Raw genomic sequence first — 16,261 nt, 5'->3', positions numbered from 1 at the left:
TTTTTGAAATTTAAAAAAATGCTGTTTTCCAAAATTGGCCTAAAATTTGCCCGATTTTGATCAAACATAGAGTGAATTTTTCAGGCCGGTTCACACATGCAGCACTTTTAAGATTTTTGCTTTTTAAAATAAATTTTTTGCAATTCCTGATCATAATATGTGGCTTACAGTTCGTCTTTGAGTGAAAAAACGGCCTACTTTTCCATACCGACGAAATTGGTGCTTTAATGAACATTATGCAACTCAAATGGGTTGCATAATATTTATTATAACACTCATTTGGGTGCTATAATGAAAAACCTACATCAGAACAGTAGTTACATGACTACATTTTGCTGAATTAGGTAAATAGCATAGCATAGCATAGCATAGCATATGTGATTGTACAAATCGTGGGTGGCTATACAATGCTCAATTCAAGCTCCATCCGGAATAAGGGCGAATGTCGCAAGAGAAGACTCTCCCCGTCGACCCCCTCCCTTAAACAAAAGTGATAAGCAGCAGATCTCTGTGGTTTATCACTTCAGAACGAAAGAAAACAATGCGAACTTGCATTCTGAGGTGATAAACTGCAAAGAAACTCCCTGCCTGTCACTTTCATTGAAATGAGGGGAAGTCGACGAAGAGAACCCTCTCCGCGACACCCGCCCCCTTACCAGACAGAGCTTGAATTGAGCAATCTACTGTATATTGTCGCAAATTGGTACTTGGGATTAGTACCTTTTCCTATACAGTAGCAGTTGTATACCTGGCCACGTCCTTACAATCCCGGAAGGAAGGAAGGAATGTCAGTTCGACATCTACTAGTGAAGATGCAAGGAACCCATACTACCTTCATAGATGTCTCGGGAAGGAAAATTTGTGTTAGTGGGAAAGGTGAATAATAGGGAGCTCTATTCGACAATATAGAGCGTTTGTCAATAACAGTATATGCTGTAAAAGTAATAAAATATATTCATCAATTTACTTACGAACCGTCCTAAGGGAAAAACAAAACAAAACACAAAATTTCGGCAAATCGCGCGATCGTTCTGCCGTCCGAAACAAGAGCCAACACGCACTGAACTAATTAACTTTATTACCGGCCGCGCAATGCAAAACACAAAATTTCGGCAAATCGCGCGGTCGTTCTGCCGTCCGAAACAAGAGCCAACACGCACTGGACTAATTAACTTTATTACCGGCCGCGCAATGCAAAACACAAAATTTCGGCAAATCGCGCGATCGTTCTGCCGTCCGAAACAAGAGCCAACACGCACTGAACTAATTAACTTTATTACCGGCCGCGTAATGCAAAACACAAAATTTCGGCAAATCGCGCGATCGTTCTGCCGTCCGAAACAAGAGCCAACACGCACTGAACTAATTAACTTTATTACCGGCCGCGCAATGCAAAACACAAAATTTCGGCAAATCGCGCGATCGTTCTGCCGTCCGAAACAAGAGCCAACACGCACTGGACTAATTAACTTTATTACCGGCCGCGCAATGCAAAACACAAAATTTCGGCAAATCGCGCGATCGTTCTGCCGTCCGAAACAAGAGCCAACACGCACTGAACTAATTAACTTTATTACCGGCCGCGTAATGCAAAACACAAAATTTCGGCAAATCGCGCGATCGTTCTGCCGTCCGAAACAAGAGCCAACACGCACTGAACTAATTAACTTTATTACCGGCCGCGCAATGCAAAACACAAAATTTCGGCAAATCGCGCGATCGTTCTGCCGTCCGAAACAAGAGCCAACACGCACTCGACTATATTTTGCTGAATTAGGTAAATGCTCAAATACTGTATTCTATGCGCCCCGTAATAAATAAAATAGTTTAGAGAACACGATATCAAAAATGTCCAAGTCAAGTACATCTACCGCTACATGGCTTATCGAGCTATGTAATATGGTACGGTAACCTGGAATCTGATTGTTCTGCGTTGCAAAATAATTAATTGGGAAGAATGATCATGTGGAGTAAATTGGACTGGACAATGAAAGTCCATTTTTCGTCATTTCGTCATTTTTCAGCACTCGTAGTATATATCCAACTCGGCAAGCCTCGTTGGATAAACTACAACTCGTGCTGAAAAAATCATCTTTTGCAACTTGTTGCACAAACTACTATTTTAAATTTAAAAATAGTTAGAGGCTTCAAAAAATGTGGGTTCTTCAGGAAAGTTGACTTTAAAAAAGCCGAAGAGTCGACATGTCGCATGAACTACATAAGGATAGCGAGTGATTAATTTAGAAACCAGATGTTATTTCCATAAAAGTTTTTTTTTTCTTTTTTATTAAGTGTTAAGGCCAATTTCTTCACCTTCTCTTAACTCTAAAGCGGTGCCTATACATTAAAACCTGGTATAGCACCTAAGCGGAGGTTAAGAAATCGGCATTTAGTGGTCAATGTGGTTAGTAGTGGCCACTCGATGCGTTGAGGCCCACTGATGACTGGCTTACTATGACATACATCGCATAAGTCGGTCCTTGGAGTAGGCTAAGGAAACTCGTGCACTTAATTCCATTTGGTGACCCTGCCCTCCCAGATGAAGAAAGGTGGCACGTCTTCTAGGGATGGCCAGCCGATGGGATACTGCGATGGACATGGTTTACCAGAGCTTGATCTTTTGGATGGGTGAAGGTTTTCCAGTTCTTGGCTGGGTACTTCGAAGGACTACTACCTGACTCCTCCTTATCGCTTGAGGTGCCTTTCTGTATTCAGTCCTAATTGATATCTCCAAATGAATAGAAGTGTGCGTGATTCAACTGTATTCATCTCGAAGTGTTCGTAATATTTTTGCTGCACACAGTGATTCTGGCTTTAGGATCCTTCACTTTTTCCTGCCAGGGAGATATTGGAATTCCGGATCTACAGCCGCGAGCTTTGGCAAGGTTTGCGTAAAAGGCGAATCTTGGGACGTAATTACGGTGATAAGTAAGACTTGACATAACCCATAATATTTCTATCTAGTCTACTCTTAAGTTACAGCTAACTGAGTCGATACTGACTGTTATCCGATTCGCCTTCAATCGCCTACAAATAGAATAAAAATCGAAAAAAGGGCAGCGGACAATTTTCCTGATGTTTGTTCCAAATCAGTCAATTTTCCAGGCACTTTTGGCCAAGGAGTGGTACACTATTTCGGTTTTGTTTTTCAACTTTAATTAGAGTAATAAAAAATTATGGAGTCTTTGGGAAAATTGTGAAAGAATAGTGAAAGCATTGATAAGTTCAATTTAACTTTAAAATCATATTGGTGTTCTACCTTATTTTTTAAGTGCTCAACGTTTTTGTGTTTTTTTTTATTTCCAACAATGTTGTTTTTTCATTCTTTTTTTTCAAGCGTGGTCTATTTGTTCCATACAATTATTGTATGTTGAGCTTTTTATTGAAGTAGTGAATAAAAAAACTACGTTCCGCTTCAAAGCTAATTTAAATGTCCTTGATTGACAAATTTGATTGACCGTCTTGATACTGTTTATTAGGGAACTGGAAAGGTTAGATACAAAGAATTTATGTGGTTCTTCAAGAGTCTTCAACCTTATTTTACCACATGTAAGACTTCCTAATGAAACTGGAAGATTGGTTGGAGTATATATCGTTAGACGCAGTTCTAGTGATAAAAACCCAATTAAAGAACGTCCGCTGCTCTCCGATTTTGTGGATAAAACAGTAATTACAATCTGTTTATGCATCTCCGTGCTTCATCTTTAGTCCGTTTTCCGTTCTTTGGCGTTACATTTTCTTGTACAGCTTCTCGAATGGGTCAAAATCGCCGCAAAACTCTTTTAATTTCAACTAAATCGGCAGCGTTTAGATAACGAACATTCCGAACCAAAGATAGGGTCCATTAAATTAACACGACAATGTCGCCGATCGATCAACGGCCCAATTACGAACCTTTTCCGGCATCCAAACTACACATTCGATCGCTTTCCAAGTTCAACGCTTGGGATGAACTTCCAACAAACAGTCAATTGCGCTGGCTATATTGCACTACTACTCTACTGCCGCGCACAGCGTTGCACCCGACAACCATAATAAATCAATGCTTTCCACTTGAGTCACCCTTATCTGCTTCTTTTCCGTCGTCTGCTTCAACATCTTACTCTCCGTTCTGCTTTCTTCGTTCTGTTCCTTCGCCGAAGTGCATCAAACGGCAGGCGATCCTCAATCTGTGCAACTGCAGGCAGCGTGATCATCCATTCAAACAACCGGACCAGAGCACTGATAAGTAGCGACGAAAACATTCCCATTGCATCCGTTCGTTGACAACGGATACACACTCATGCGCGCTACGTACAGCCACAAACACCACGACATTTTCTCCCGATTAATTTCGGAGTAAGAAAGTCAGGAGAGCGACACTCTCCGCTCTTCAGCTTTTCGCTTCGGCTGACTTGTCTCTCCCGCACATTCCCACTCTCCCGAAACGATCGCGCCCGCGGTTCGGGTGCGCACCCGATCGGGCACGATCACTCTCCCTCTCCGGGCCAAGACAACTTCATTCAGCGAACCTGTGCGGCAGTATGGTTCGGATCGTGTCTTCGGTTGTATCTCGTGCTGTTTCGGTTTCAGTTTCGTTCTCGTACCTCGCGATCGCATTCCAGGGTGACACGCAATTGGAAAGGAAAGAACAACAGTGAACACCAGAAACAACCAATAGAAAATCGATCAACGTTGAGTGAATCTTGTGGGGGTGTCATTTTAGTTTTATGTGGTGAAATTGTTGAAACGAAAATAAATTGCTGAAAAAAAATCTCGTGAGAATTTAGTGCCAAAGTCAGTGTGTACAACCTCCGATCCCGTTGCGACGGCAAGATCGACCGAAAGATCACCGTTCTAGCCTCGGGGCGGAATCAGCGGGAAAGGTCAGCGAAAATTTCTTCATTTAGTTCGATCAACGGACCCGCTGCAACGAATTGTGGATTTTTCTCCCGCGCATAATTCCTCGCCATCATATGCCCGAAGCCGCAGGGATTGCTGATAAATATCTTCCCGGTCCGTTCGCACAGCCAGGTTGGCCTGGCTGGGCACGATTCAATAACGACGCGATCATCTACGGCGAAACAGAAGAAAGGTAAGAGGCGAAACAAAGCGCTTATGATGTGGAATTAAATTAAGACCCAAAGACCACGACGACGGCCGAGATGATGATCGCGCGCGCATGCGAAGGAGGGGGGAGGAGGGGGGATCGGTGGTCCATGATCGTTCGCGGAGGCGTGATCGCCCCGGCGGTTTGTTGTGGGGGCCCTCTTCTGCGCTGAATTGGTGGGCGTGGTCCGCGAGCCAATCGGTGGGGGGCTTCAATTAAAACCATCATGTCCGTCGGTCCGCAGACGACGGAACCCAAGTCTTCGCGGGACAGGCAGCGAGCAGCAGTGATTTTTATCACGCTCAATCGAACGCCTCTCGCGTCGATATTCCACGTAACAAGAACAAGGTCTTAACGGCGAAACCGAAGGAAACACGGCGGCGATCTTGTCTTGTGGCCGGGCCTGATGTGCCTCACCTGCCATCATCGAGACTCGAGAGCCCTCGTCGACGAGTCCTTCGTCGTGCGATCATAATTTTCTCGTTTTTATGCCTCCAAGCAAATTGTTTACTTTTCTTCGGCTTTTGTTGTTTTCTTCTTGGCGAGGTGGCGGCTTATTCGGATCTTACTGGATGGGAGCTTAGGCGGCTCGGTGCGCTGCTGGTGCTGCTGCTGCTGCCGCATCCAATGCATACGGAGCACCTTAATTCTCTGTGGCTTTCGGTGATCTCGAGGATGATGGAAGCCTAAACGGTACTTGAAAGAAGCCAAAAAGCCTGAGTGGACTGATTAGATCTGCTGAGTAAAGGATTATTACTGTGACAAAGTGGGTTGCGCTAAGATAATTTGGAACTTTGTAAAAACTCTTCTGGAATTGTCTAACAATGGTCCAGGTCATAAAGCATTTACAAATGCAAAACTTTATTCTTGTTAAACCTGACCTTTCAAGAATTATTGTGAAGGGTTTTTGATTGTTTTTTAAATGATTAAAAATCTATTTTACTGTATTGAGACGGCTGTTATGATCAATCATAAATTATGAGTAAAACGGCTACGCAGTCTTATCTAATTAAAACGAGTTTTATTATTCGTCGTGGACGAATAATACAACTCGTTTAAATTTTATGAGACTGCGTAGCCATGTTACTCATAATTTATGATTCAAAAAACTATTTATTTATGGTTTTTAGAATCTCAAACAAACAGTTTGTACAACTTTCTTGTTTCTGTCACCAAAAATTTTTAAATCTGGTGTATTTGTGGCAAATTCATCAATAATTGATAAAAAAAATTACAAATCTCACGCTTCCACAGACTAATTAGGTTTTTTGCTTTAACCAAGAGGGCAAGCGCAAAAAAGGAAGAATACCAAAGATGGCCGCCAAAATGGTGAGCTGACCTCCATCTTGCTGTTTTAAAGGCACGTATCACGAATCGTAAAATGTAACAAACTAAAAATGCAACTCTATCTTGGTTGTCGTAACATTCAGGGAACTTTCTTGAGAATAATGTATAGTCTTGTCCATTACTATAACGGGAGCGATGCGTAGCACCTCTTCAAAACCGTTAGATGATCTGCTACCATTGCATGAATTCGTGCAGTTAGAAGCGGAAAAAAATATGCAAAAACGTAAACGATTGCAGTTATCTAAGTCAGGCGATTTAGATGGCCACTTGAGTATCTCACAAAATTTTGGATATGGGCCAGTGATGAATATGAATGGAGACAGGATGAAACCTGTAGAACTATGACATTCCTTATAACGGGAGTGGGTCATTTGGCATAAAGACTATTTGGCATAACAGACATTTGGCATAGTTGAGAACAGCGACTAAAGTGAGGATCATTTGGCATAACGGACATATGGCATATATTTTTTTTTGTGTTCATAAAATTAGTTACTAGTTGGGCTACACACTTAATTTTTTTTACCGGGATCTCAGCAATTTGTTCAACTTTTACCGAGATTTGCACAGCCGAGCCCCAGTAAACATGTTTTTTGCCGAGATATCTGGCAAAGTTGCTGAAAATCAGCAAATAATTTGCCGAAACCCAGCTAACAAGCCTCATTTTTGACGGGATATCAGTTTTTATTTTGCCGAGCACACGGCTGTGTGGATTCTGCCGAGCTGCAGAAATAAAAACTGAGTGTGTAGAATGATAAACATAACACAGCTCGATAATAATATAAAAAAGACACAAATTATTCACAGAAAGCATACATTAACCGCTTATGAAGCAATGATAAATGTTATCTCTCCATTGGAAATAAAGCATTCATCGGAATGCGTTTGCCCTAGTTAAGGCAATGGTGGATGTGATCCCTTCTTTAAAAGTAGGCAATGGTGGATGTGATCACTTTTTTTTAAAGTAAGCTCTTGCCCGGATTAAGGAAATAGTGGATGCAATCTTTTGTTTAAAAGCAGGCGCTTACTCGGATTAAGGCAATGGTGGATGTGATATTCTCTTAAAAAAAAGCAGTTTGCCCGACATAAGGCGATGGTGGATATGACCCCTTCTTTAAAAGTAGGTGCTCACCTGGATCAAGACAATGGTGCATGTGATTCCTTCTTTAGAAGCAGGCGTTTGCTCGAATTACAATAATTGTGGATTTGATTTTTTTTAAAATAAAGGCGTGTGCTCGGCACAAGGCGATGGTGGATGTGACTTTCTTTAAAAGTAGGTGCTCACACCGCTATAATTTTCCCGCTACGTATGAAATGGTAATAAAGGTACGTGCCGTAGTGGTTCTGTTCCGAAGGTCACCAGTGAAAAATTATTTGCTGCCAAAATATGTTCGTTCTGAATTTATAAAATTAGATTTTATTCATGCTCAAACGATTCTTTGGGTTGAAGGGGCCCGTTATAAAAACTCTGATCGATTTGAAGCTTCAATCCAAATTCAACTTCAGTTATGATGATTTTACGGCTGTAGGTGAACCTCTTGTAGATGGGCCCTCGAACCTGTTTAAGCTGCTGTGCCCGAGTAGCACACTTGTTACATATCAGTCACTGTGACTCATATGCGACCAAATCCAGTCACATTGGAGTTGCTGCAACCAAATCGATGTGAACTGTGCTACTAGGGTGGGACTACTCTGCCGTGAATTCTGCACTATAAAGCCGACTGGGAGCTCCAATTAATGTTAGAGCAATTATCAAATCAAACTACAAAAAATGCCGTTAACGTGTTCAATGTTCTTAAAGAACGAATCCAAGAAAGACTACCAGAATACGCCGATATTTTTGCTTTTTGAATAACCCTGCTTCAAATAGAGGTGTGCGCCGGTCCGAATTTTGGTCGGCGGCGGCGTGAATCGTCGTCGCGATTTTTTAATACGTTTCTTTGAGTTTTTTTCTTATTTTCGGGATATTTTCAAGACATTAACGGAAGAATCTTTCGAATTTCTCCTGAAAAATCTGATGATCTTCCTCTTCAAGTTTTTCCAAAATATTCATTTGGAAATTATTTTCGGATTGTTCATAGAAACTACTTTGAAGTTTCCAGAATTTTTCGGAATTACCATCAGAAGCTCTTTGGTAATCCAAAAGAAAATTGTTTTGAATTTCAGAAGGAGACTCTTTGGAATTTACATAAGAAATTGTTCCAAATTACAGTAATATCCCGATTTTATCACCCCCTTGTGGAATTTTGGAGTGATAAAATAGGAAATGTGACAAAATCGGAAAAAAAATATTTTCAACTTTTTCATTCATTTCGCAAATATGAATCAGTTTATGCCTTGGAAAGTTAAAATGCGTAAATGGTACCCGTTATTTCTTGTCGAAAAAATCATCAACAGGTACTCAGAAATGATTTATAATAAACCACAGGCGGTGAAAGTTATTTCATGAAAATCATTGTTGTTTGCGGTATTATTTACAAAAATAAAAAGAAGGATTAGAATTTTCAAAAAAAAATTGGGGTGATAAAATCGGGTCGAAAACGTGATAAAATCGGGGGTAGACAAAATCTGGGAGTGACAAAATCGGGTCGACACTGTACTACCGGAAAATGTCCACGGAAAATATCCACGGAAAGTTCCTGTTGAGATTCTGTTGAATATTTTTCGAAATTCACTACAACAGTTGAACATTGTTCGAAATAAAAAAAATTCTTCATAATTGTTGAAGAGTGCGGCTAGTAGAATAGGTGTTTCAACGTTAGCTGGCTCAGTCTAGAAAAATTAAAATGGCTAGTTTGGCATGGCCATCGTTAAAACATAAAATTCTTCAGTACATCCGCGGGAGATTATTTGGAGTTTTCATGCGAAATTCTCTGAAATATAAATGGAAAATTCTTTAGAATTCCCGCACAAAGTTGTTCAAAATGTAGATTTCCATAATAAAATCTTTGGATTTCAAATTCTTGGGAAATTCCATAGGCTGAAAGCAAAATACGGCCGAACTGGTAATTTGACGAAAAAAGTCGTTTTCCCAACCAGGTCGTTTGGTCGAAATGGTCATTTGACCGAATAGGTCATCAGTCCGAAATGGTCAGAATGATCATTTTGGCTGAAAATGTTGTTTGGCCCAAAGAGTCACATGGCCAAAAGTATGGTCAAAAATGTCCAAAAAATTTCTGACCAAATTATATTATATTATCAAACTTATATCCGAAACTGCTATTAGGTCGAAAATGGTTTGTCCTTAAATGTTGTTTGGCCGAAAGGGACATTCGACCCGAACTGGTAGGTTGGCTGGAAAAATCGTTAGACCGAGTGGTTAATTTTGACCGAAAATGCCGTTTGGCCATGTACATTTTCAGGCCATTTGGCATAAAAAGCCATTTGGCCTGAAAATATCATTTCTGCAAAACAACCCTTTCGGCCAAACGTCATTTTTTGCCAAATTCGGCTAATCGACTTCTTACAAAATTTAATTCTTACCAAATTGCATTTTGGTCAAATGATCTATTCGGTCGAACGGCTTTTTAGTCGGCATTTTTAGTCGAATGCTCCTTTCGGTTGTATGTTGCTTTCGGCCAAACTACATTTTCGCTCAAACAGTTTTCGACCTGATATCAGGGGTGGCATTGCGCGCCTCGATTCGAAACGAGAAAACCAAGCAAACTGTCTAGTCCCCAGTCCCCAGTTCGGCTTGGTTAAATGGAAATTGGTTTGATGACTTCTGGCGTAACGGCCAGTATCGACTTAAAAAATAAAAAGGTTACGGAATTGTGTTCAATTGTCATTTGACAATTTCACCAAACGAGTGGCCATTTTTTTACCATAATATTATTATCCATTCAGTAATTGACATTATGCCAAATTCCGTATGCCAAATAACATTTTCGGCCAAATGGCCAAAAGGCATTTTTGTCTGATGACTTCTGTGGCCAAACGATCGTTTCGATCAGACGACTTGTTAGGGCAAACGGCTTTTTCAGGCAATTTACTGGTTCGGCCGTCTGGTGCTTTCGGCCAATCGAATTTCCCAAGAATTTCGTATGGACAATGCAAAGAATTTCTTGTAGAAATCCAAAGAAAATCCTTAAAAAAGTGAGTTTTCCTAAGTTTTTTTTTTGAAATTTACATTGTGAATAATCTTCCGCGGAAGCGGAATTTTTACCAAACTATTCGTCTTAATTAATCTAGATTGAGAAAATCAACCTTAAAATATCTTCCAATCACAAGATCCTACAATTATGAAGGATATTCTGTGTAAATTTTAAAGAGTACTCAACAGAAGCTTTCCGCGGATATTCATAATATTTTTCTGTACAAAATTGGAACAACTTCTGATGATTTCAACAACAATATCCTGAGATTCTCATGTAAAATCCGAAGAATTTTTTGCTGAAATTCCAAACAATTTCTGTGGGAAAATCCAAAGAGCTCCACTTGTTAATTCCGAAAAATTCTGGAAACTTCAAATAAAAAAATAATCTCTAAACTTTACGCGAGTTTTTTCTTAGTTTTTACGGAGAGTTTTTAGAATTTTTATTAAGAAATTATATGAAATTTTCAAGAATATCATTGGTATTTTTACGAAAAATTCACTGATGTTTCAACGAGATATTGTAGGGATCAATCAGGAAATTTTACGGACTTCTTCGAATTTGAATCGGCGTGGAAAATTATAGATCAGCGGCGTGACAAATTTTAAACGGCGGCGCGCCGGTGCAAAAATGTCAGCGACGGCGGCGCACACCTCTAGCTGTAAAGCAATTGATCAGAAACGATTTCGACATTTTCTTCAAAGCTAGATTGAGTAAGCAAGCGGACGAGATCTTGAAGCGTCTAATCATTCCCGATGCGATCGTTGAAGCTAAGAAAACGACCACACCTGACGATCGGTACGAAGAAGATGCTTCTATGGATGATTCTTATAGCTTTTCGGGTAAAAAACAACTCGTGCAGAATCTTCAGTCGAGCAAAACATTTGCCGGTAGCAATTACGTTCACGCCAGGATCCTTGCAAGTAATTCGTAAATAATTCTCCTACTATGAAGGGGTATTAAGGTCTGACACTGATTTTCGACGCTCTTGGAACCATTCGCCCAACTTCAGTTGAACCAGTGCAACATCTGCAGCCCTCAACAATCCATAGCCAACAAAACCTGATGCGGATTGGGAGATAAATCGCTCAGTATTTTATGTCTGTTTAAGTTTCACTTTGCCCAACTTAACAAGCAATGATTTTAACATTTGAGGTTTGTCAATAAATATTGTTTTTCACCAAAAAGTCCAAATCAAAGGTTTTTTTTATTTCTGAAATTTTCACAAATAACGGGATTCTACCGATATTGACTCCACCAAATACCGGTATTTGTCAACAATGGCCAATACAGACCACGCTAATAAAAACTAGGCGCTTGCTCGGATTAAGGAAATGGTGGATGTGATCACTTCTTTAAAAGTATGGAGGATGAGATTCCATCTTTGAAAGCAGTTTGCCCGGATTGAGGCAAAGGTGGATGTGATACCTTCTTCAAAAGTAAGCGTTTGCCTGCAATAAGGCAATGGTGGATTTAATCCTTTTTTTTCAGAAGTAAAAATGATTCCTTTTATGGAAATAGAAGTTTGTCTAGAATACGACAATGGTACAGTACACCCCCGCTGATCCGACAAATGTATGGCCGGAGTATCGAGGTTTCTCTCGATAATCCGACTGTCAAATTCATACAAATGAACCAAAACAAAATCACAGCACAAATTTGAAAACTGACAGCATAATGTAATTAAATGGGTGTTGATACTTTTTAATCCGTAAAATTCCGAATTAGCGAGATCCGGACTAACGAGTCGTCGGATTAGTGAGGTCCGGATAAGCGGGGGGATGAGATTCGTCCCTTTCCTCGCCCCAACAAAAAAAAAGTTGCATAGATCACCAACTTCCGAAGGTTTTCGAGAATCTAATCTAAATAACAACTGTCCCTATTCTTGTTTAAGGACGACCACAATTTTCTAAATAATCCAATTCGTTCAAATCGTTTTAATTTTATTGACGTCCTTAGCCGTGCGATAAGACGCGCGGCTACAAAGCATTTGAAAATTGTCTCTGAGCATAAAAGTATCATCGTGTTAACCTCATGATATACGATTGCAAAAATGGTAACCTGGCTTAGAAACCTCGCAGTTAATAAATGTGGAAGTGCTTAATGAACACTAAGCTGCGAGGCGGCTCTGTGCCAGTGTGGGGATGTAATGCCAATAAGAAGAAGAATATTGGCGTAAACAAGATTACGGTTGAAAGTTTTTGAGAAATGAGGACTACCGAGCAATTTAATAAATTAATCTTGATTTAAGTTCTTATGGAAAAGATATCAGTTAAAAAAACGAGCAATGGGTAATGTTTTCAACATAACCGCGAGCAGACGTAGGACTTGTATAAACGTAACGTATTTATATTTAACTTCTTTTGGATCTATGGAGTTTGATTATAGTATTGATATTGGAAACGACAACTTCCATGCTGTGTGGAATTATTAGCAATTTGTTTATTCAAAACTTCTGGAAATAAAACTAATAATTAAATACATAATTAGAATTGCTTTGTTTCTAACTATTAAGCCTTTATTTGTTCAAGCAAATGTAGGGCATTTATAGATTTTGGTTATTGATGATAGTTTTTAAAGTTTCAAAATTCTATTAATAAAAAATCAGATTTGGGTAAAATGTGCTATTTTAGGGGAACTGTCGCGTTTTCCAAACAAAGAAATACATCATCAATTTTGTTACTTCTTTTTGCTAACATGCGTGTTTACTGCTGAAAAAATCACAACAATAAGAAACAAGTCAAGGAGCAGTAAACCTACTAAAATAAGGAGGTACTGCTAATACATCAACGACAAATTATTTAATGTTTTGATTCCAAACTGCGAGTCTACGTCAAGTTCAATAATACGATTTCTCAGAAAATGAAAAACAAAGAATAAGATAAAGTTTATTTAAATATTCTTTTGGAAATTATTTTTTGCGGACTTTTTTAAAACATTTACATGTAATACAGCGAAATTTTCTAATCTAAAATAAATATTAACACTATTGCTGGTTATGCATCTTTAATTGCTAATGCCTTCTGCAAATAAATGAAAGTAATTATTTTAATCAAATTTTTATTTTCATCAGGTAGTTGATTTTTTTTGCTGGGGAATCAGAAATGTTATAGTATAACCATGTTTTAATGTACGTGTCATTTAGTACCAAGTACAACTTAACATATGGTCAGTCATATGACATGACTCGTACCCATCCCGGGATCATGTGGATTATAAAACCAATCACCTGGATGAGCAGACCAAATCTCTCTAATTTTATTTTTCTTCATCCACCACCGCTGCCCTCGCTGCCTCAGCCATCATCGTCCTCTAGCCGTGAACTCCTAGCGATGCGATTGCATCCATCGCAACCGACACCACTGCATCCGACCATCATCAAGCACAGAATGACAAAAAAATGCGCCCCTTCTTTCATGCATATACGCAGACCCACCGGCAGTTCTACCGCTGGAGACTGCATGCTGTCGCTGTGTAGGTGAACACAACGAACGAACGAACGAAACGAAAAATGCGCGAGCAAAAAGCACGTCAGTACGCGCTGCTGTCACAAATTGTAATGACTCGCACACGGCAGGCACTGCTTCTTTTATACACAAAGAAAATCTTCCGGTAGACTCGAAGGCCCGTGACATACCGCATTCTGATGTCCGTGTTAGGAATGCACGGGATTGGTTACATATGAAATTTTTACTAGCTTTGACAAGAATTGAAATTTCCAATAGCTTATCATTAATAATCTTAAGTTTCAATGAAATAGGCAAAATGGTGGAGAGTGTCCGAGTCGATTGATATAAAAATCTTAAAAATCCATCGAGAGATAAAGGCGCTAGTAACGTTCAAAATCTTCCCTTCCAGCGTAACGCTCTCGATTTCCAAAAATCTAAATGACATCCAGTATAGTAAAGAAAGACGTAAGTCCCACGTCAAAAAACTTCAAAATTCCTTTCAAAGCATTAACCGTATGAAGTCTCTCAGACTCGATCTCGAGTCTGATCAACAATTTGCCCGCATTTTTTCAACCTGCTATGTGATCCTCTTCAGCGCAACCCAGAAACCCGATGCGCACTGCATCCTTTTGCATCCCCCCAAAAGGCTTTTCCCAGCCCGAAAGCTTGCGCACTGCAGCAGTCTCGATCCAGCGCATAAATTGAGCGGCACCGCGCCGCGCCGAGTAAGGTGAAGCGAAGCGCACGATGATGGAGTGCATTATTTCGCTTCTTTCCCTCTATTTATGAAATGTTATTTCTCAATTATTCGCGATCGCTTTTTATGTTGCCATCATCCAGCCACAAACGAGAGGAGCGCGAACAGAAACGAAAAAAAAAACCAGCGAATAAAGAAAGCAAAGAGTGAGGGCTGGCACCGAGCAGATTACCCCCCGATCATAATAGATAATTTGCTTATCAAATAAAGCAATCATCCATCCCTGCTCGTCCTCGTTGCCTGTCGTCAGAGTGTTGGGCGTGGGGTTGTTCAATTATTACGTTAGAAATGGGGTCAAATTAAGAAAAATGTTCTGATCAATGTAATCAATATGATTTTTGATTCTGTCTTAGCCTGTTGAAAAAAATATAATTTTAAAATTGGAATGATCTCACCAAATAGTTTGAAATCGTTTTTTCCTCACGTTCAAACGAATATCTATATTTTTCTCCTTTACAAAAGTGCATTTTACTGGCTAACTAGAAAAATATTGAACTAAATTTTTTTTATATGTATTTCGAATTTGAACATAGATGCTTTAGACTATTTTGAACTAAAACTCTGATGTGCCTACATTAGTAGAAATTCCATCTGAAAATCTTCTGCTTCTAGAGATTTTACTAAGGAAAGGGGTTCATGGAAAGACCTTAATACGCTCTGAAAGTAGAAACAAATTATGTTTGCTCATGTAAACATTGAATAACCCCACGGATTGCTCGGATTACGACGACGACGGAGACGTACCGAGGGGATGAATGGACCAGCATCATCACTCACCATCGTGATCTCAGATCGCAGTAATCCTCGCCGTTCGTATTCATGCGCGCAATATGATCCGTAACTTATGGGGTGAGGTTTTGTGAAGCGCGCAAACAAACAACAAAGCAAGCATATCCTGGCAAGCTCCAGCGCAAGAGCTGTAGTTGTAGTAATCGAACAATCCAAACACACAAAAGCCCCGGATGGATGCTCTTTTTCACTTGCGCGCGGTGGCGGCGGCATGCTGCACGTATGCGAACAATACCCGGAGTTCAGTTCCCGCGAAATTTGCACTGCTCAAGAAGGATCGGATTGAATTGGGACCACCTCTTGGCCGGTGATTGTCATGGCCTACTATGTAGTGCAGGCTGTTCAGAAGCAGAGCGAGCCAGTGAAAGGAAATACCTGCAGCACGCTTTTCCGACCACCACCGCAGTCTGTTTTAGAGGGTTGGGGGGAGGGGTGTTTGCACGTTCGTTCGGCACAATGGAACTCACGATTTTTGACAGCTGTGTGATTTTTCTTTTTCGTGGAAATGCAAATTGAGCTACTTTGGTAACAATGTGCCAACATTTTTTCTTGCAGAAACATAATAATGGATCTTGAAAGGATGTATAAATTGCTTTATTAAGTTGTGCTTCTGGCGGAAGGGGTGATTAGTTCTTGTTTGTTTAAATTGGTGTGAAAATACAACCGAATTTCATTGTTGGACTTCATCGAAACAAGAGGTTGTGGTTTTTTTTTTTAAGTCTTTCTTTGAGTATTT

General features: G+C 40.0%; 1 protein-coding gene across 3 annotated transcripts in view; it reads left to right on the top strand.

The window, feature by feature from the left end:
* The window catches only part of LOC134202397 (transcriptional activator cubitus interruptus), a 392,836-nt gene that overhangs the window by 316,591 nt on the left and 59,984 nt on the right, over positions 1 to 16,261 (top strand). The window contains exon 1 of one of the 3 annotated variants that reach the window (XM_062677416.1): positions 4,511 to 5,074. The exons of the other annotated variants lie outside the window; for them this stretch is intronic. Within the exon in view, the coding sequence (XP_062533400.1) occupies positions 4,956 to 5,074 (119 nt within the window). The 5' untranslated portion in view covers positions 4,511 to 4,955. Of the gene's footprint in view, positions 1 to 4,510; positions 5,075 to 16,261 lie in introns of those variants that run through there. 3 annotated transcript variants of the gene reach the window in all.

Source organism: Armigeres subalbatus, chromosome 1 (assembly GCF_024139115.2).
Source record: "Armigeres subalbatus isolate Guangzhou_Male chromosome 1, GZ_Asu_2, whole genome shotgun sequence".
NCBI lineage: Eukaryota > Metazoa > Arthropoda > Insecta > Diptera > Culicidae > Armigeres > Armigeres subalbatus.
Note: the sequence above shows the minus strand (reverse complement) of the source record. Positions and strands in the feature narration are given on the sequence as shown.